The following is a 21,685-nucleotide window of genomic DNA, read 5'->3' on the forward strand; positions in this document are numbered from 1 at the left end:
AAGCTGCCTCCAAGCTTCTCCACTCCAGGGAGGGGTATGTGACTGCGATTTACTCCTCCTCCCGGTCTCTTCCCCTTTCACTCCCATTTGCACCCAGCTCCGGATGCTGTTCCTACTCTGCCATCACCTCCCCCAGCCATCCTGCCCTCCTCACCTCATCCAGCTCCCAGCCCATTCCTCCAGCCCCATCATTCCCAGGCAGTACCTGCTCCCCTCAGGTTGACCTTCTGTCTGAGCCCCCCTGCACTGTTCTTTCCTCTCTCCCAGCTTCCTCCAAGCTGTCCCCATCCCCCTCACTGCCTCCCACACGCAGCTCCAGCCGGAGGCAGCAGCAGCAGTAAAATCTCAGCCTGAGCGTTCCCAGGCTGGCAAAATGACAAGTGAGAGGGAGCAGATCCGTCCCTGCCGGTGCTGAGCCTCTGATGTGCTCAAGGCACGTGGGGACACAGCCCTTGGCTGGGGACACATCCCCATGGTTGGGGACAAAGCCTCAGGACAAACATTGTGCTGTTCTACTTCCCATGCCAGCATCCCACAAACGGAGTCCACAGCCCACCACGCTTCCCCAACCTTCAAAAAAACAGAATCAGCTCCAAAATTGCCACAATTCCCTGTTCTTTTCCTTGACCGAGGATGCTGCCAGCCCTTCCCCCACACTCCCCCGGCTCCACACATTCCCCTTCAATTCTGTAATGCAATTACAGGGGTAGGAGAGAGCCAGCTTTAAGATCATGACTTTGCAAAGATGAGACTGAAAATGTTAGCGGGGAAGTGTGAGTGGGGGGAAGATTTCCAGCATCTCAAAGCACCAGAGTCTTTACTTCCAGCCAGCAGAGCTGCTGGAATGTTTCTGGGATGATGCTGTGCTGGATGGAGGCAAAACAAAAGCCCAAGATGTCTCTAGAAGAGAGACCAATGCAGTGTTCCCCCTCTGGGGACTCTTCTAGTCTTCCTAAAGGAGATGGAGCTGAGACCAGTCATTATTTCCCCTGGGCCATCCTGCTGCCACCAGTGTCCCAAACCCACTAGGAAGGATATTTTGAGAAATTCTTTGGAAAGGTTGTTGTGCCTAATTGTTGGATCCATTGCCTCTGCAGCCAGTCATGGCATGTGATCAGCTGTGCAGGAAGCAGATGGAGGGAGAAAAATTAAACTAATACATGTAGCACCTGTTAAATTACCTAAAATAGCATTTCTATACATAAAACTCTGATGATGAAACTCCTGATATTCTGGGGGCTCTCCAGAATGAGAAACACATCCCATTGCTTGGATATTTCCCTTTCTCCATAAAAGACTTTACAGCTTTTGTCCCACTTGGCAGGATATGGATGGTTCAGACTTCAAGGGCCATGGCAAATGCAGATAAAGGGATTATTGGCCCACGATGGTCAACACAGGAAAGAAACAAAGGAAAGGAAACAATCAGCTAAAAAGGGCTACGTGATGTAGAAAGAAGTCCAAATACTGAATCTGCTGAGACTTGGACTGTTAATAGGCAAAAGGGTGGACCCTGCAAGCAGGAGTACTCACAGGTGACATGGGGGAACCAGCTCTGTGGTCTCTTGAATGTGGGAAGGAGGGTAGGGTGGGACCAGGACACATCACTACAAAACCTTCAGCTTCCAGTCCCAGGATCAGCTCAGCTTCATAGGAAGAGGGTGAATGAGAGCAGCTATCCAAAGACAAGTCCTGCTCCCAGCATCAAAACAGCTCCTGCCTATCCCAGAACCACTTCAAAATTCCACCAAGAGGCTGCAGCTCTGATCAGACCAAGGCCAGGCTACCTGAGCAGCCTCATAGTCCTTCAGAGCAGCTTTTTATCTGCAGTGTCTGTTAGGAAACCCCCAGTCACAAAATCATAGAATAGTTTAGGTTGGAAAAGCCCTCTGGGATCATCAAGTCCAAACATTAACCCAGAGCTGCCAAAGCCACCACTAAACCATGCACCCAGGTGTCACATAGACACAGCTTTTAAATCCTTCCAGAGCTGGTGACTCACCACTGCGCTGGGCAGCCTGTGCTAGAGCCTGACCTCCCTTTAAGGGGAGAAACTTTCCCTAATATCCAGCCTAAACCTTCTATGGCACAACTTGAGGCCATTGCCTCTTGTCCTGTTTCTTGCTACCTGGGAGCAGAGCCCAACCCCCTCTGGCTCCCTGCTCCTGTCAGGGAGTTGGAGAGAGCAAGAAGGTCTCCCTTGAGCCTCCTTTTCTCCAGGCTGACTTCCCCCCGCCAGCTCCCTCAGCTGCTCCTGGTGCTCCAGACCCTTCCCCAGCTCCAATTCCCTCTCTGGACATGCTGAAGCACCTCAAAACCAAACCCATGACTCTCTGAGTGGTCTTGAACCTTTCCTGTTTCAGGACCCAGCAGGGCAACACCAAACCTGACACAAACAACCATCTGGCTCTTGCTTTTGGGCTTCTGTGGTTCCTTCCAAGGTGCTTGCTGAGCAAGTCACACAAACAGGCTGGGGGCTGCATCATCAGCCATGAACAACATCTTCAAACATTCCCCAAAAAGGCAATTTCTCTCCCAGAGTCCCCAGGAGCTGACACAAGCTGGTGATTTGAGCTCCTCAGCCCCAGAGGCTCTGGCAGAGGGGAAAACCCTCCTTTCAGGGCTGGCACAACTCCTCATGCACTCCGAGATCCACAGCCCCATTAAGGTGCAACAGCTCTCAATCTTAGGAGAGTACTGTCACTTAAATTATGGTTGTTCCTCCAAATGACCTCCAAGGGATTTCCAGAGGCTGCTGGGATTTTTCAGGCTGCAGAGTTCCACTCACACCTTCCCAAAGCCTTGGGGTCACAGTTTAGAGCTGCTCCACCCCCTGCACACTGCAGGAACTGTGGAGGAATCACTAAATACTGAATGCTGAACAAGCAGGCAAATACAGCCCAGTCAGAAGAAGCAGGAATTTTAGCCCAAAGACTGTTACACCTTTCTAATTCACCAGCAAAACATGTGGAACCACACCAGGCAAAGCAAATACCACTGCTGGCTTCAACCCTAGGTTGCACTGGGATGAAAACCTGAGGATTATAATTATTTCCTAAACTTCCCACAGTGGCATTTCTCTCTGCTGCTCCTCTTGCCCCTGCCAGTGAGAAGCTGCAACTTGCCCAGCACCTCTGCCTGGCATGTGCCCTGGCATGTTTCCACAGGTTTTCCATGAATGAGCAGAAGCTAAATGGGTCAGTGTTTAACTCTACAGCCCCACTGGTGCCACTGTGCGTGTGCTTTGTAGCCCTTGCTGCTGGCTCCACTATAACACAACACAAACTCGTAATGTAAATTACAACACCCACAGATATCCCTGTGGCTCCTGGGTTAGCAAGTATTTATTTTTAGGAAGGATGTGGTTAAAGCCTGCAGCTGTGGCCAGTTGTCTTTCTGCTGGATATCCACCCCCATGCTGTGTAAGCCCACGAATGTCTGTGTCTCCCTCTGTCTCATCCTCTGGCCCCAACTACTGCCTGCTCTGGGATGTCCCACGCAGACACACACATATGGGCTTAGTGTCCTGGTACACCATCATGCAGGGCCTCCAGAGCATCCAAAAAACACACCACAAGCCCCTTCTTGGCAGTACCTACATGCTTTGAGCCCCCAAAATGCTCCTGAGAGTTTGAAGGACTATTCTTGGGACACTTTTATTCCCCCCTGTGTCTGCCAGCGCACACACAGGCAGGCTGTGGTTAGTCCTGCAAGCCCAGCTCTTGGAGTTCTTCCATGAAAACAAAACAAAGAATGAAAAAATCCCCCTTTTCCTTCCCGGCTCTCCTGTGAACACTGCTGCAGCATCTCCATTATCAGCCCCAAGCCCCTTCTGCTGCAGAGGGATGGAATGGGTCAGACAAAGCAGCTGTGATGCTCCTTAATGAGCAAGTGAAGTGAACATCACTATTGGCTGTGTTTGGGATGGGAGAGGGAGCCTGGCTAGCAACAGCTTTGGGAAGCATTAACAAAGGGAGATTTAGGATTGGAGAAAATAAATGGAAGGGGGGGCGTGAAACGGCACTCTGAATCTTCTTTACATGCTTTGCTCCTCCCTCCTATGGGGTTACTAGGGATTTTCACACAGCTTCCCATCTCCTGGTGAATCCCCTGTCACAGTCTCTGGCGTGTCTCCTGCCTGAGTTCTCCTTCCAGCCTGTCAACACAGCCCAGAATCATCCTCACTCCTCCCAGGAGATGTCCAGGACATAAAGGCTCTTAACAGTCCTGGGTGTGTCACCCTTCCATGCCCACCTATGAGCAACACAGAGCCCTCCCCTCACAGGGAAACCCCACACTGATGATCCCAGAGGGATATCCCACCACACTGCTGGACTGTGCATTTACTCCACTGTGGACAATTCATTGCTGTAATCTCCACTTCAGCCACTGATCTGATTTGTCTGGGAATGGCATCTGCTGCTCGGAATCAGACTGGATTCATTTACATTTGCCCAGCGACAGCACGGGTGCTTTGTTTTTTAGAAAACAAAACACAAACACCATTAAATTAATCTATCCTCCTTGTTTTCCCAAACAAGATTAATTCAGAATTGGTTTGCTCAGGTTTGCCTCACTACCACATCTTCAGAGCACATTGTCTGAGCTCCTGTTTCCTGAGCATGAGCACCAGAGCTCTCCCGTGTTTCAGAACAAAGAGCAAATTCCCTTTGTTGTCCCGTAGCAACAACATGCGAGATCAAGAGCCAGTCCCTGCCTTACTGAGCATTCCCTGTTCTGACTGGTTCCAGGTGCTCAGAGACATGTGGGATTTGTTTTGATGGGCAAGCCTATGCTGAGACAGGACTGTCTCTTCTCCAGTTCCCATGGAGACAGCAAGACAGAAATCACACCATGGGTTTAAGCTTGCTTTCTGGCTTAGGGTCAGTGCTGGACTCCCTCTGGGATCCATCCAAACCACTGGCCTAAGCTACTGTGTTTTTATTGCTATTTAATTTGGGTCAAATAGCATTAAGAGCAAATCCCATTCTTCTCTTTTCAGCTAAGAGGTGAGCTGTGTTCCCCAAGCTCCAGGCAGAGCCCTGCAGTTCAGAGAGCTCATGGTGTTTTAGGGGCTCACCTGTCAGCAGGAGGAACAGTTGTACAGGATTTAACACGAGCGGGCTGGGCTCAGGCAGCTGCCCTTGCCTCCTCTTTAATACCTGCACTACCAACAAGTGCCTGGGGAATTCACACACCAGGCATCAAAGTGCTGGGAGAGCACAGGAAGAACACAGTGGGGAGTGGGCTGCTCTCCAGGATTTGCCTGTTTGATCACTAGAGAGATGTGAGAGCTGGGCATTGAACATAGGATAGCACTTTCTATTTCCATCTTTTAATACCATCCCACAGGTTTAGAATAAAAACATTCTCTTGATTTAACTTAAAACAGGATGAAAGGAACGGGGCGGGGGGAAACATCAGCAAGAGCTGTTTCACTGCAAATGTGGACACAAGAAAGTGGGAAAACCAGCAAGAATTAAAATCCACTGAGTTTTTTTCAGCTCTTTCAGAACCAGCCTGTGCCTGGGCAGTCTCTTTCCTAATCCAGGGCACAGCCTGGGCTATGGGATCTCCTGCCACAACAGGCACTGGCATAGGGCTCTGAACAACCTGGTCTAGTGGAAGGTGTCCCTGCCCACGGAGGGGGCAGGAACAAGATGGTCTCTAAGGTCCCTTCCAACCCAAACCATTCTGTGATTTTACGAGCAGCTGTTTCAGGGGCTCTCTCAGGCATCCAGGGCAGAGGGGTAACAGAATGAACATGTACCAGAATGAACATGTTGTGATAGATCAGCTCCCCACAAACAATCTGAGACTGCCTCTCCCTCTCCTCCTGTCCTCTCTCTTCCCATGCCACATGCTGCTGCTCCCACTTAGACACTGGGAAGGGAATGAAGCTTGTAAAGAGTTCCAGGCAGAGGCTGGGAGCTGGGGTGAGTGTCACTGTCCCATGAGCTGAGAAAAGGTCCCTGTCACTGAGTTAAGGAGGTCTGGACTGCATCAGCTCTGTGCCTTGAAGGCTCCAGCATGATGCTGGAAGAGGGAGCAGCAGAGCTTACTCTGATGGGGCTCATTTACTGGCTTCTCGTAACAAAACTATTACAGCAGCCGTGGTGCACTTCTGCATTAACAGGGCTTTGTTAATTGTCATTTGAAGTGGAGCGGAAATGGTTAGAAAGATTTTCCTTGATTAAAATGTTGTCAGTGAAGGGAAATTCAACAGATCTCTGAGAAAACTCTTCCAGCCATAGCTTGGTTTCTATCATGAATGCTTTATCTAATTACATCAAATCCTCACTCTATTTTAGATTTATCAGCTAGAAGAGTCTAATAGCAAAGTTTAATCACTTCAACAAATTGGCTACAGAAATCTCTTAATTTTCTGATAAGCCAAATTATTGAGCCAGACCCAGGGAAAGACTCAGACATGACCAGCTGCTGCAGATGTTTAACTGCAAGCCCTGACACCAAAATCCAGGACCCAACACTTCCATGTCACCATTTGAACCTACATGGGAGCTGCCCAAGTGGCCACCAGGAATGACAAAGCTCAGAGATACACTTGCAGACTCAGTCAGACAAGGAAACCCACAATCCAAATTTACTCCTGATGGCTCCGAGGGTATAAACCTTGGGTGTGCCCCAAAAGATACAATCTTTTCTCATATAAATTATCCTGGAGTCAGTCTCCTCATACACAATAACCTCTGACTGAGGTTTTCATAGAGGAAGGTAGATTCCCAGTTCAAGTTCTTTGTTATCCTCACAGTACTAAAGAGAGTTCACCCTCTGAAGAGGATCCCTGGCCCTGCCTATGAATCAGGAGGGAAGATGGGACACACAAAAAACAACATTTTGATGTCAGTGGTCTCTCACTGTGGACCAAGACAAGCAAACCTTGTAGGACCAGAGGCAAGAGAAGGGTACTCACTTGGGAGGCAGGTTTCTGCTCTGCTGCTGGGGCTTCTCATCCTCTCTGACCTCAGACACACCTCACAGAGAGGTCTCCCTCACTGGAGATATTTCAGAACTGTCTGGGTGCAATCCTGTGCCATGTGCTCTGGGATGACCCTGCTTGAGCAGGGAGGCTGGGCCAAGAGTCCCACTGTGGCCCTTTCCAACCTGAGCCATTCTGTGATTCTATGAATACACTTCAGCAGCACAGAGCTCAAGGCTCCATGACTGGTAAAGGGAGTGATTTCCACTGATTTTCAGTGGCCTCGGTGCAGGGAGAGGAATTAAGAATTTGGACTCAGAATCTAGTTTATGTGCTCAAAATGTGCTTTAGAGAAGAGGCCTTTCTATGAAACTTATTTTCCATTCCTTTAACAATATCACAACTTCCCCCTCCGGTTCCTGGCTGTCCTCCTTGAGGTTAGACACCAAACTCAGACACACCATTGCCAACAACAGCTGTCACATCCCCACCAAACACAGCTGACACAAGAGCAGCCCTATGTCTGACTCTATCCAGGAAAGGGAGCATCCATTCTCAGAGCTGCCAGTCATGGACTTTCCAGCACTGAAAGTGGCACACAAAGGAAGGAAACCTTCACCCCACACAAAAATGAAGAAGGAGGCACTTACCCACTTGTTCCAGGTCTCTGAGTCTGAGAGAAGCGCCAGTCTGTGTTAGGCTGAGCTTGCTGCAAAGAAAAAGAAGAGTTTTAATACCTCCATTCTTTCTTTTTAAAATGAAAGCGGACTGATCCTGGATTATTTCAGTCTGGAATATCAGCATGTTCTTTCCAAGTGAAGCAAATCAATTAGAACAAAGAGAAGGCTCCCCCTCCCTCTTTCTTGAGTATTTCTGAGCCAGCATGAATACTAAAAAGCATGACAAAAACTGTTCAGAGAATAATCTTCCAAAGCAGCTCAGGAAACCAGGCTGTGAAAGAAATGAAGCATGAAATAAACTGATAAGGGCATCAATTCAGCAGGAGCAGTGGTACCACAGTAATGAGCTTGGAAGAGGAAGGAGGGAGCCAGTGGTAGAGTTAATTGATACCGGAAAAGATGCTTTTAATGCTCTAAGGTAAAATGGTAACAGACCTTCCCAATTTCTCCTTCTTCTGTCCTTAAAAATGCCTGCCTGGGATCTTGTTTTCATACATTGTATTTGAATGAGTTTTCCTAGATGCTGTGGCCTTGGAGCATGACAATATTTTTCTGTCCACAGAGAAAAGAATGAACTTCTGACAGCAAGAGGAAAAAGCATTATTTGTTTAGGAGACACAATAACCTTCAGACACAGCAGCACACTTTGTAACCTCATTAATAAGCCCCCGTATCACTTTCTGCCTGTGTTATTTTACCATCAGACAATGAACATTTTGTAAATAAGGAAGGATATGGAGCAGGCTTGTTTATTCCTGTTTGAATTACGCCTTTGTGGAAAACACTAAATAGCAGAACTGTTTTCTGTCTGGAAGACACACACTTCCGAAAATCATAATCATCTTAATGAACTCCAGAGTGATCACATACTACCTGGAAAGGACAACACTTCTCTCAGCTATTTTAGGAATGAGCTGCTCATAGTCCATTCAGTGGAACATCAATTTTATAGGATTATTCTGCTTGTATATGCAATTACTAAAGAAAAGTGAAGACTGGGTAGAGCTGACCTAGATTTTTATTTAGGAGATGTGCTTTTATTAATTTCTCTGCAGCTTTGATGATCCTCATGAAAGAAGATATTAGAATAAATTACTCCCCAGAAACAGATGCCCCACTGGTCCCCAAGCCACATGCAAATGAAGCTGTTTAAATACTTGCCCTCCAGATTTCAGATACGCATTTTTGCACACGCTGACACACAATCCTGCACTCAATAAGCCCTTCCCAATCTATATTTTGAATTTCTGTTGTAATTACCATTTTCAAATTTAGGGCAGGCATTTGTGACACAAAATCGTGTTACTTTTTATATCTCGAAGCTATAAAAGCTACAGCTAAACACTGTCACCTACATCTATATTTAGACATCTAAGTACAGGTGGCTCAAGTTTTCAAAGCTTGCCTCTGCCTCAGCCCCTGCAAGCCCAAGGGCACATAAGGTCACCAGGATCTTCGTGAGTAATGACACTACTGACATTCCAGGAGTTCAGTGCTGAATAGTGAATTCAGCCCCTTGCTCAAAATGATCAGCTGAAAAATGATCCCCTGCCAGGGCACAGTCGGTAATTAATAATACTTGGAGGTTAAGGAATGAGAAATTTCTACAATGCACCTCTAAAACTGAGCAAAAGGAACACCAACAGTCTTTGCTTCCAGACAACATCTCCCCTGTCATGGTTCATATGCCATGCAGAATAAAGGGGTTAAATGGAATCAAGGAGTTGAACCCAAAAAAACAAGTTCCTGACCGTGCTAAGGATCTATTTAAACAGAAACAAGTAGGAACGGAGCCATAGGGAAACTCTCCACTGCTACAAACACACCATCTTTGATTCTCTCGTGCTGTTCACGTCCCTTCCCCCAGCAAAACCAAGCCCATCCAAAACTTTCACCTGCCGCCTCCCAGCAGGTGATGGTGACACACATTCCCTGAGGCCACTTCTTTAGGACGAAGGACACACAGAGAACAGCCAGCTGGCCTGGATATTACAGGCTGTTGCACTTAGTAGAGAGGACAGTATGAAGCACCCATCTCTTACCCCATCGCAGGGACTTGCTAAGGTGCTGGTCACCTGCTCATATGCAGCCACAGTCTCCGCAGTGCTAGAATGGCTGAAAGGCTTTACAAAGAGGAAATCACTCTGGTCAGACATGGGTGAGAAACAAGAGGTGTAATTCTGTGCCTGGGAGGTCAAACCTGCTCCTCCCACGTCCAGGTACTTGATGAAGCCATCTGGCTTCATCTGCCCTCGGAAATGGGAGGCGGGCTTGCGGCCAGTCCCTCGGCAGCAACCCACGAAAGTCCAGCTGGCATTGCCAGCTTTAAGACACCGGGCAGCCACCAGAGCAAACATCAAACAGGACACAAGGGAAATAGACACCAAGGAGATGATGAGGTAAAGTGTTAGGTTGGTATCCTTGGGAGAAGACTGGGGGAGGTCCAAGGACTTGGAGAAGTCCTGCACGCTGCTTTCCTCTGGAGAAATGACTATTACCACGGAGGCTGAGAGGGATGGTGTGCCATTGTCCCTCACTTCAACCACCAGCCTGTGGGAATCTTCTGACTCCCTGAGAGTCTGTGCAAGCCTTATCTCTCCGGAGCGGCGCTCCACTTGAAAAGGCAAAGGCTCAGCAGCCTCCTGCAGCTGGTAGGACAGCCAGGCATTATGGCCACTATCAGCATCAACTGCTACAATTTTGGTGACCAGATAGCCAGGTTCTGCCAAGGCCGGGATGGCCTGGTGGAAGGCAGAGCCCTTGGGGACAGACGGGTAGACAATGTTGGGAGCATTGTCGTTCTCATCCAGGACAAACACATGGACCACAGCAGTGCTACTCAGCGCAGGAGACCCAGCATCCTTCACCTCCACAGGCACCTGGAACACCTTGTCCTGCTCATAATCCAAAGATCGCACACTGTAGATGGTGCCATTGTCCTGGTCTATGCGAAAGTAGGTTGAGATGGGTACATCCTGCATTCCATTATCCAGGATGGAGTAAGACAGCTTGGCATTACTACCCTCATCAGGGTCAGATGCTGACACTGAAAAGACAGAAGTTCCAGGAAGGGAATTCTCCTGAATGTGAGCTGTATCAAAAGGGGTGGAGAAATTTGGTGCATTATCATTCACGTCAGCAATACGGAGGTAAAAAGTTTTTTGTGTGGCCCTCTGGGGGGACCCTGAATCCACAGCCCTCACCGTGATGTTGTATCCACTGGCCTTCTCCCGGTCAAGGGGACCATTTGTGACCAGTGAGAAATGCTCTTTAAAAGATGACACCAGTTTAAAAGGGAGCTCTTTCGCTATCTGGAGACGGACCTGCCCATTGTCACCAGAATCGCTGTCCTTCACACCAATGAGGGCAATCACAGTGCCTGGGGTTGCGTCCTCCTGCACTGGGCTGGAGACAGAAGTCAGCACAATCTCTGGGCTGTTGTCATTGATATCAATTAATTCCACTCGCAGGTGACAGTGGCCTTCCATGGCTGGGGATCCCTTGTCCCTGGCTCGAACTGCAATCTCAAAAGCACTGGATTCCTCATAATCCAGAGGGGCTTTGGTTCTGATTTCCCCTGTCCGAGGATCTAAGGAGAACAGCCTGGTGAATTTACCAGGTGCCTTATTGCTGGTTTTGAATGAATATTCCACATCCCCGTTGGGACCTTCATCCAGGTCCGTGACATTCAGCTTGGTGACCAGAGTGCCCACTGGCACATTCTCCTCCAGATGTACCTTGGATATGGGTGGGTCACAGACAGGAGGGTTGTCATTTGCATCCAGGACATGGATGGTAACCTTGGCAGTGCCAGATTTCACAGGATTCCCTCCATCCAGGGCTGTCAGTGTTAGATGATGAACAGGCACTTTCTCTCTATCCAGTGCTTTTTCAAGTACAATCTCAGGCATTTTAATACCATCTCCTCTCACATTGATGCTCAGGGCAAAATGCTTGCTGGGGCTGAGCTCGTAGGTGGAGATGGAGTTGGAGCCCATGTCCGGGTCTTCTGCTACCTCCAAGGGTAGCCGAGTCCCAGCGTTGGCCACCTCAGTGATCTCCAACACCACCTCTGGCTTGGGAAACTGGGGCGCGTTGTCATTCACGTCGAGGACATCCACCTCAACACGGTGGAGCTGGAGGGGATTCTCCATGACGAGTTGGAGGTGCAGGGAGCACGTGGGGCTCTGCCCACACAGTGCCTCCCGGTCCAGCCTGCTGTCGAGGAGCAGCACACCTGCTGCCAGGTCCACCTGGAAGTGCCGCTGCCCACCCTCGCTCACCAGGCGTAGGTTGCGGGCAGCCAGACTCCGTACCTCCACCCCTAGGTCCTTGGCCAGGTCGCCCACAGAGAAGCCCGGCTCTCGATCCTCGGGCACGGAGTAGTGGAGCTGGGCGCAGCTGGGAGCCGGCAAGCAGGAGAGAGTTACCAGCAGCAGCGGGAGCTGCCATGGCAAACCCCGTCCCGCGAGCATCCCGTGCCGGGTGTGCGAATGGAGCAACTCGGAGCGAAGCGGCGGCGGCTCCGCGCAGCCTCCCCCGCCTCCCCGCCCCCGCTGCCGGCCCCGGCAGCCGGAACCCCCGCGCCCCGGAGGGGTCCGAGCGGGTTGTGCAGGGAGGAAGCCGCCGCCGAAGCCGCCGGAGCCGGACAGGGAAGGATGGAGGGGGCGGGGGAGGGCGAGCGCAGCCCGGCCGGCTGAACCGCTTCTCGGTACGCAAAGACACACAAAGTCGGCGAGCGGAGGGGATGGACCGAGTGACAGTTTTACGTCTCTCCACAGCCCCCTCCTCCTCCTCCTCCTCCTTTTTCTCTCCCTCCTCCTCCCTTTCTCCTTCTCACCGCCTTCCCCAAAATACGCACGGCGTAGCCCCCCCCGCCCTTCCCCCTCCACCACTACTCCGCCCCCGCACAGCCGGGAGGGCGCCGGGGACTCCCGGCAGCGGGAACCCCGCTCAGCCCTGCCCGGCTGCTGGCAGCGGGCACTGGCGGCACCCCCTCCCCAAAGCCGGCTTGGAGTGCCGCATCCCGAGCCGTTTCGGTGCCGAGTCCCGCATCCACTGAGGCTGCGGTCAGGCTGAAGACCACACTCCCGAGCTCACCTCGCTGTACCCGGGGGGCGGATCCGCGGAGGGTTTCACAAACATGAACTCGCTGATATCCGAGACTGGCGAAAAGCAGGAGCGGTAACGCGGGGCTGGGGGAGCTGTTGCTGTCACCTGCACGCCCATCACCGTGTCCCCTTGCTTAGGCTCATAGTGCAAGTGCCCAAAAATGTGGCTGGGAGGGGGCTGAAGCGTGTTCACGCTCTCCACGCAGCAGCCCTGGTTGGCAGGTGCAGAGCCCCGCCGGAGGCACCGTACGCCCAGCGCTGCCAGTCCCACCAGCGAGACGGTGGAGATGAGCACTAGGGATACAATCAGGTAAAGCGTAATAGTGGGCAATCCCCCACCGTCAGCAGCCCGAGCCTCGGAACCCTGCAGGGCCTCTGGACCCTTCTCCTCCACCAGCACCACCAGTGTGACAGCTGTGGAGAGTGGGGGCTCCCCGGCGTCCCGGACCACCACCAGCAGTTCATGCGCAGAGGCGTCCGTCTCCTGCAGAGCCCGTGTGATCCGGACCTCCCCGGAACGCAGGGCCACGCTGAAAAGTCCCAGGTCTGTGGCTTCCACGAGGTGGTAGGATAGCCAGGCATTGCGCCCCGAGTCTGCATCTATTGCCACCACCTTGGTGATGAGAGCAGGAGGAATGATGGAGGGGGAAATTCGGAACTGAGCAGCAGAGTCCTCCCCAGCCCTGGGGAAATGCACCCGTGGGGCATTGTCGTTCTGGTCCACTATAAAAACATGAACCAGTGTTCTGTTCCTCAGGGCTGGGGAGCCACCATCAGAGACCTCCACATGGAACTGGAGATAGGTGGTTTGCTCATAATCAAAAGGGAATTTGGCAGTGACCTGCCCATTCGTGGGATGTATGGAGAGGTAGCGAGTAGGATCCAGGCCTGGATCTGTCCCACCAGCTCTCAGGATGGAATAGGAGAGGCGGGAATTCTGCTCTGAGTCAGGGTCAGCAGCAGAGACTGTAACCAGCACGCTGCCCACTGGATTGTTTTCTGCCACCAGCACTTCATAGGATGCTTGCTCAAACTGGGGTGCGTTGTCATTGACATCTATCAGGGTGATTGGCAAGACGGTGTGGCGGGAGAGTGGGGGATTGCCCAGGTCCGAGGCAGAGACAGTGATATTGTAGTAGGCAACATGCTCCCGGTCCAAATGGGTGCTGGTTAGCAGCGAGTACTGGTGCTCGTAGTCCTTACGCAGCTGAAAGGGAAGATCTGGAGACACGTGACACAAGACCTTGCCCTGCTCACCAGAGTCCCTGTCTCTGACGTGTATCACAGCCACCACTGTGCCCGGCAGTGCATCCTCACTCAGGGAACTGGAGAAGGAGGTAAGAATGACCTCGGGTGCGTTGTCATTCACATCAGTGACTTCCACCACCACGCTGCAGTGCTCCTCCATTGTGGGTGACCCCATGTCCTTGGCCTCCACTTCGATCTCATACACTGTTGCCTCCTCAAAGTCCAGGTTGCCCTGGACACGAATCTCCCCAGTCTGCTCATCAATGGCAAAGATCTGGCGTAAGGCAGCTGAGTTGTGGCTGCTGAGGGAGTAGCGGATGTCTCCATTAGGTCCTTCGTCCACATCAGTGGCATTTAACTTCACCACGAGGGTGCCCAGTGGCGAGTTCTCCACCAAGCGTGCTCCATATGATGGTCTGTCAAAGACAGGGTGGTTGTCATTGGCATCCAGGACCTGAATAGTGATGCGTATCTTGCTGGACTGTGGGGGAGAGCCCCCATCTTCAGCAGTCAGGACCAAGTGATGGAAAGCTCTGAATTCCCGGTCCAGGGCCCTCTCCAACACCAGCTCAGGGAACTTCCCACCATCAGTGCGCGCCTTCACGTTGAGGTTGAAGTTGTCATTGGCACTCAGGTGATAGGTCTGCAAGGTGTTGGTGCCCACATCGGGGTCCTGGGCAGGCTGGATGGGGAAGCGGGCACCCAGAGATGCCAGCTCGTAGATGCGCAAGGAAACCTCATCACTGGGGAACTCCGGGGGGTTGTCATTGATATCCAGGATCTCCACCTCAATACGATAAAACTCCACTGGGTTCTCAATGGCAAGTTTCAAGTGGAGGAAGCAGCGTGGGTTCTGCCCACAGAGCTGCTCCCGGTCTATCCGCTCGCTGACCATTATAACACCAGTGTTCACGTTGACAGAGAAGTACTGGGAATCCGAATCGGACAGTACCTGCAGATTAGCTGCCGCCAATTTCGTCACATCGGTGCCCAGGTCCTTCGCGATATTGCCCACAAAGGCACCCCGGGTGAGCTCCTCCGGGATGCTGTACCGGATCTGAGCAGAGGAGCTGTGCAAGAACAAACAGAAGGAGAAGACACGCGGCAGCCCCAGGGACCGGCCCGCCTGCCCTGCCCTCGGCATCCTTGCCGGGTGGCCGGCCGGGCAGCGATGCCCTCCGCGCCGGGGGCCGCGCTCAGCGCTCGCCGCTCCCATTCATTGTTTGGGGCGGACGCGGCTCGACGGGGCGGGGGGAGAGCGCCGGGGCTCCGCGCAGCCGCCCCGCCATTGGCTGCGGGCGCCGCGCCGTTCCTCCAATCGCCACTCTGCTTTCCCAGGACAGCAACACGGGCGCCAATCACGGCCCGCGAGCAGTTGCCGCGCCGCGCGAACCTGCGCGGCGGGTCCGCGCCCGCCGCGCCCCCGCCGGGGACGCGCCGTCGGGGCCGCCCGGGCACCACCGCCCCCCGCCCCGCGGCGCTCACCTGGCCGCGGTCCCGCAGCGTACCGGCAGCCGAGAGGAAAACCCCGGTTTCCCTCGGTAACGTGGCGGAGGGTGGGCAAGGCCGTAGGAAGGTGAAGTCGCTCTGCTCAGAGCCCGGGGCGAAGCAGGTGCTGTAGCACTGGGACTGGGAGTCGGTGGGTCGCAAGGTGACCTCCATGTACTTAAGGGTGCCGTCGGAGCTGAGCTGGAGCTTGGGGCTGGAGTGATTGAAGAAGTCCCGGGAGGGCGACTCGCTGAGCCAGCAGCAGCAGTAGGGTGAGACGGGGCCACGGCCCCTGCGCCGGAGGCACCTGGCGGCCAGTACGGTGACTGTGGCCAGTGCCACCGTGCTAACGGCTGCCAGAGCGATGATCAGGTAGAGGGTCAGGTCCGGCTTCTCCTTAGCACTAGCTAGGAAATCCAGAGGCTTGTAGTTCTCCTCCAGGACTGCCTCCTCCAGGGCCACAGTGATGGTGGCAGTGGTGGAGAGTGGTGGGTCACCATTGTCCGTCACCTGAACAACGAGCTTCTGCACTGCCATGTCAGTGTCCTGGAGGGCACGTGCCGTCCGCACCTCCCCGGTATGCAGAGACATGTGGAACAAGGAGGGGTCCGTGGACTGTGGCAGCAGTCGGTATGAGAGCCAGGCATTATACCCAGAATCTGCATCCACTGCTGTCACTTTGGTGACCAGGGAGCCCGGTGGGGCAGACAGTGGGACCCTCTGGGGTGCTGAGACATCGCTGTCACTGGCAGGGTGCAGGATGGTAGGGGGGTGGTCATTCTGGTCCAGCACAAATATGTAAACAGTAACATTGGCATGGAGTGGGGGTGACCCTGAGTCCCGCACGGCCACAGAGACTGGCAGAACCTGCAGCAGCTCAAAGTCAAAGGTGCGCTGAGCATAGAGGTTGCCATTGTCAGGGTTGATGTGGATGAAGGAAGAGATAGGGGTGCCCTGCACTTCGCCACTCTCTATGGAGTAAACAAGACGGGAATTATCCCCATCGTCAGGGTCTGAGGCAGAGACAGTGCACAGCAGGGAGCCAGGCGGGTTGTTCTCCGCGAGAAAGGCATCGTAGGAGGGCTGCGAGAAGCGTGGGGGGTTGTCATTCACATCAGATATATTGAGGAGCAGCGTGAGTGTTGTGGTGAGGACAGGAGACCCACCATCTCGGGCAATCAGCTCCACTAAGTACTGTGGGGTAGACTCTCGGTCCAAGCTCTCCCAGGTGACCAGGGAAAAGTGGTTCTGAAGGGACCTGATGGCAAAAGGCACATCAGGGGAGATCTCCAAGCTCACATCCCCATTGGCCCCTGAGTCTCGGTCCCGGACATTGAAGAGCCCCACAACCGTCTGTGGTGGGGTGTCTTCTGGCACTGGATTCAGCAGGGAGGTGAGCAGCACCTCTGGGGTGTTGTCATTGGCATCCTCCACTTGCACCTGCAGTACACAATTGCCCTCCATCTCTGGGACCCCTCCATCATGGACTCGCACATAGATCTCATAGAAAGGGGATTCCTCAAAGTCCAGAGCCCCACTCACCCGAACCTCACCACTATGGGGATCCAGAGAGAAGAGCCTCCGCACTGAGTCAGAGGTGTGAACTCCAAAGGAATACTGAATCTCCCCATTGGGACCCTCATCAGGGTCAGACGCATTGACCCGGAGAAGCACGGCCCCCATAGGTGTGTTTTCCGGGACTCGCACCTTGTATGTGGTGCGGTCACAGGTGGGCGCATTGTCATTGACATCCAGGACCAGGACTGTTATCTGTGCTGTGCCTGAGCGGGCTGGGTTTCCCCCATCCACGGCCGTCAGCACCAGCTGCAGTTCTGGCTGCTCTTCCCGGTCCAGGGTGCGCTCCAGCACCAGCTCCGGGAAGAGTTTGCCATCCGGCTGCTGCTTGACGTCCAGGGAGAAGTGGGAGTTGGGGCTCAGCCTGTAGGAGCTCACAGCATTAGTGCCCACATCGGGGTCCTGAGCACTCTCCAGGGGGAAGTGCGCAGCCACTGTGGCAGACTCGGCGATGCGCAGGGTGCGGTGAGCGGTGGGGAAGCTCGGGGAGTTGTCATTCAGATCCAGGATCTCCACTTCCAGGCGGAAGAGCTGCAGGGGGTTCTCTGTCACCACCTGCACCGACAGCACGCAGCTGGCAGCTGCTCCGCACAGACGCTCCCGGTCCAGCCGCTGGCTCACCACCAGCGTGCCGCTGTCCAGGCGCACGGCGAAGTGGCGCAAGCTCTCCTCGGAGCCCAGGCGCAGCCTGCGACCCGGCAACTCCTCCACCTTCAAGCCCAGGTCCCGGGCCACGTTCCCCACTACAGTTCCCACCTCTGACTCCTCAACCACCGAGTAGTGGATCTGCCCGGAGACCCAGCCCCAGTTGCAGAGCAAAAACAAACTCAGTACTTGCCATTTCCAGGCGGGTCGCTGGAGGCTGACACTCTCCATGTCTGTGCGCATCCGGCCCGGGACACAGCAGGCACTGAGGAACTGCAATAAAATCCCTGGGTCTCTCTTCCACTGCTTGGAAAACAGCTCCGGGGCTCCGGCAGGCTGCGGCTCCGGCTGTCAGCCTCCGAGCAGAGGGGGTGGGCTGGGGGAGGGGAACTGAATCACAGCCCCAGCGCGGAGGTGGGAGGGGGGGGGGGGGAAGAGGCAGATTTCCCCCCCTCGCTTCACAGCATCGCCCAATTGGCCGAGAGCTCCATCCCCTCTCGGCCAGCAGTGGCTCCGAAGGTAAGGAAAGCAGGGGCCTGAGCCGGCAACAGCAGGGCTGCCACCCCCGGCCTCCCCTCTGCCAGCCTGACTCACTTGCTCCGACAGCTCTCTTTGCGTTCACAGGGAAACTGCACGTCCTGGCAGCCTGGAAGGGAGGTACAAACCCTCCCTGTGTGCTCCCCCTGCCACAATGGTGGCTTCACATCGTGCCCACAGACAAAGGGCAGCTGTCATGAACGCAGGCCAAAGGACTTTTCATGCCTGATGAAAAGGTGCTTGTTAGAGAGCCCTGAGGTGCCAGGGGCTCTTCTGCCACCCCACTTTGCCTCCCCAGCTAATTCTTTGGCTGCTGCCTGCACCCCATCACTGCCTCTCTGAGTGAGGCATCACTGCCACTAGTACCACCAGTAACCAGGAGACCTCACACTGAGACAGGGTTGCCCACCCCTGTCAACCCACCTGTGGGAGTGAGAGGCTGAGGGTGGGAAAGCAAAGACAGGTGAGTCCTTCAAAGCCAGAACACAATTGGTCCCAATGCACACCCAACTGGAACCCCTTTCTCACCCTGGGACAAGGAAAGGGTCAATCCTCACAGTACCCAAATCACTGCAAACACATAGAGCCAGACAACAAGGCCACTAGAACACCACTGGATCACACCACCATGTCAGGATGTCAGACTGGGAAGGGGGCCTCCCACCTGGCAGACACACATCCTGACATTCTGCAGCAGATACGGCTTTGCAGCCAAGCAATCTGAGGACAAAAGCAGAGGTCTCAGCCTTCCCAGAGGGGAGCAAACAGTAATTACTTGCTTTCCCTGTCCCAGAAGATGATGGCAAACTGGAGGGCATTAGCTCAGTTCACATCCCTGCAGAAGCCTTGTGCAGTCAGATAATCATAGAATGGCCTGGGTTGGAAGCAACCTTAAAGACCATCTCATTACAACCCCCTGCCATTGGCCTGGACACCTTCCACTAGACCAGGTTGCTCAGAGCCCCATCTAACCTGGTGTTAAATGCTTCCAGAGATGGGTCAGCCCCAGCTTCTCTGGGCAACCTGTGCCATGGTCTTACCACATTCAAAGAATTTATTCCTAGTGTCTAATATAAACCTACTCTCTGTCAGTTTGAAACCATTCTTTCATATCCTGTCACTACATGCTCTTGTTAAAAGTCCCTCTCCACCCTTCTGTTCCTGGTGTGCTGAAGGCCACCCTGACCTCCCTTGGGTGCACACAGACCCTGGGGGTCTGGGGTCTACAATGGTGTGGTTGGCAGGGTCCTGCCTGGGCACCAAAGGGACCTGAGGGAACAGGTGAGAGAGGCTGGGAGGACCAGTGCCCAGCACAGTGGACGGTGACAGGGACACCATCCTCCGGCGAGAACAGACACAGCGGAGGTGTTGCTGCTGAGGGTCCTTCCCTCCCTCTGCAGCACTTCCCTGCCTATTCCGAGAGCCGTGAGGCGGGACCACCCTGCTGCCAGTCAGGGAGACACACAGCAAAAACTGGTGAGAACACTGCCTGGGTCCCACCTACTGCCTGCTCCGGAGGAGGGGAAAAGGCATTCTTAAAGAGACAATGCAGCAAAATGCTGGACGAAGGGATTCCACGGGGATATACAGAGATCAATAGAGGTATACAGAGCATACAGAGACCAATACCTGGTTGGACATACTCATTCCCAGAGTGCTTCCAACGATGCCACCAGAAAGAAGCTGTCACAGTAACCTTGACTCTGGAATGTGCCCTGTCCCCATTCCAGGCAGGGCTCAGGACAGCAAAGCTGGGTGACAGACATTGCTGTTGGCAATACAGGGTGCTGTGCCCCTGGTAGTGGTTTTTGTGCTGTTGTGTTGCCTCAGCAGCAGCCCCCTGTTAAGCCCACATAGTCTGGGAGAGTCCACCCAGTGTCCTGAGATAGCTCGGTCACCATGAGGCTGGAGCAAGGGCTTCACACGGGATCCTGCTGTTGCTTCAGTCTGTCAAAGCCTAGGATAGGGACACTGACAAGCCAGGGAAGGTATGGGGTGTTTAGGATGGACAAGGTGTTCTCCCTTCCAGAAGGCCAGAGCTTACTCTGGTAAGGCTCCAACCCAGACAAACTAGGGATCACTGGAGATGCCACAGGAAGGAATCCCTCATGGCAAGACACACCACCTGCTACAGACAGAACCAACACCCTCCCCACTGCATCAGTTTTGGGAGCTGGCTGTGTCCTGCAGAGCAAAGAGGTGTAAAGCCTTTGCAGGCTTGACAGTCTGTTGTCACCACAAAAACTGAAAATCCAGGTCCCAGTGCCAGCCCAGCTGATTTCTCACTGCCAGTGCCCCTCCAGTGTATCACTGGGGAGTAGGAGTGAGTCATGGCCAGGGCTCAGGCATGCTGCCTGCCCAGTGTCACCTCCTTCGACCCACACTGTTAAATCATTTACTGCCCCCACCCTTAGAGGCATCTTGCCAAGACCCTGTGGTCCAGGGGACATCCTTGTTGCCAGCCTTAGCACAGCCTGCACAGTGCAGAGGAATACTTGTGCCTGCAGCTGCTGCAGCCACTCCCACCTGCTAGAAATCAGAAGTGCTGAGTCTGAGCAGTGACGCAAGCAGAAGAAAAAAAAAAGAAAAGAAGGGGAAAAAAGGCATAAAATAATTCTAGGAGATTTCTGCCTCTGTCTGTGATTTGGCCACACTGAGCAGGCAGCACACGCAGCCTCACACCATGCACAGCTTCACTTCCTTCTGCTCTGAGGAACCGGTCGCTGCTACTCACTGCCTCCCAGGAAGGACAAATTACCAGCAACAACCACCTTGGAAACTACCAGATACACACACACACCCACCTTATCCACTGGATCCACTACCTGGCCTCACCTCTGAGGACTGAAGCATTCCTGTAATTGAAAGCTTTCAAATTAAGCTGCACAATTCCTATCTGGGAAGAAGCACAGAAGCTGCCTGCCATGCAGAACCGCCTTCCTGCCTGCAGTTTGTTCCATCAGGACATCAGACATCACCCAGAGATGGCATATTACAAATCATGCAGAGCCTATAATAGGGTTTTTGAACATCTGAGTGGAGGATTCACCATCCTGCTCAGAGCCACAGTCCAGCTCAGCAGAGCCCTGCCAAGCAACTGGGACAGTCTGCAATCCCACCCCTCCACCCTGAAGCGAACATCATCACAGAGCTTCCATGGAAACAAAAGCAGAACCATCAGGAATCAAACATGAGGAACAGCACAAATGGGAGGAACTGTTCTGTGGCTATGGTCACACTGAGGGAACCAGCATCATCCTTCAGCTTTGCGTGCTACACCATGGGTAATGACAACCTGGTCCCTCACCGGCAGCTGGTGGCTCTCAGCCCCATTTGCATCACCACCTCTTCAGCCCTCACCAGGACACGATGCCTAAAGACCGTTATTCCCCAGCACAAGTTGTTCTCTCAGCTTTCCTTTTGCAAAGGGAAGGAAATAGCATTAGCAACAAACTTTGTGC

At 53.4% G+C, this 21,685-nt stretch overlaps 1 protein-coding gene across 25 annotated transcripts in view; it reads right to left on the minus strand.

Annotated features, from left to right (window-relative positions):
- The window catches only part of LOC139678766 (protocadherin gamma-A4-like), a 245,389-nt gene that overhangs the window by 12,428 nt on the left and 211,276 nt on the right, over positions 1-21,685 (minus strand). For 19 of the 25 annotated variants that reach the window (XM_071569866.1, XM_071569863.1, XM_071569865.1 and 16 more), the window contains exon 2: positions 7,591-7,649. In XM_071569866.1, the coding sequence (XP_071425967.1) occupies positions 7,591-7,649 (59 nt within the window). The other 6 variants (XM_071569880.1, XM_071569883.1, XM_071569878.1 and 3 more) reach the window with 6 other exon arrangements.

This window comes from Pithys albifrons, chromosome 15, assembly GCF_047495875.1.
Source record: "Pithys albifrons albifrons isolate INPA30051 chromosome 15, PitAlb_v1, whole genome shotgun sequence".
In the NCBI taxonomy this organism is placed as follows: Eukaryota; Metazoa; Chordata; class Aves; order Passeriformes; family Thamnophilidae; genus Pithys; species Pithys albifrons.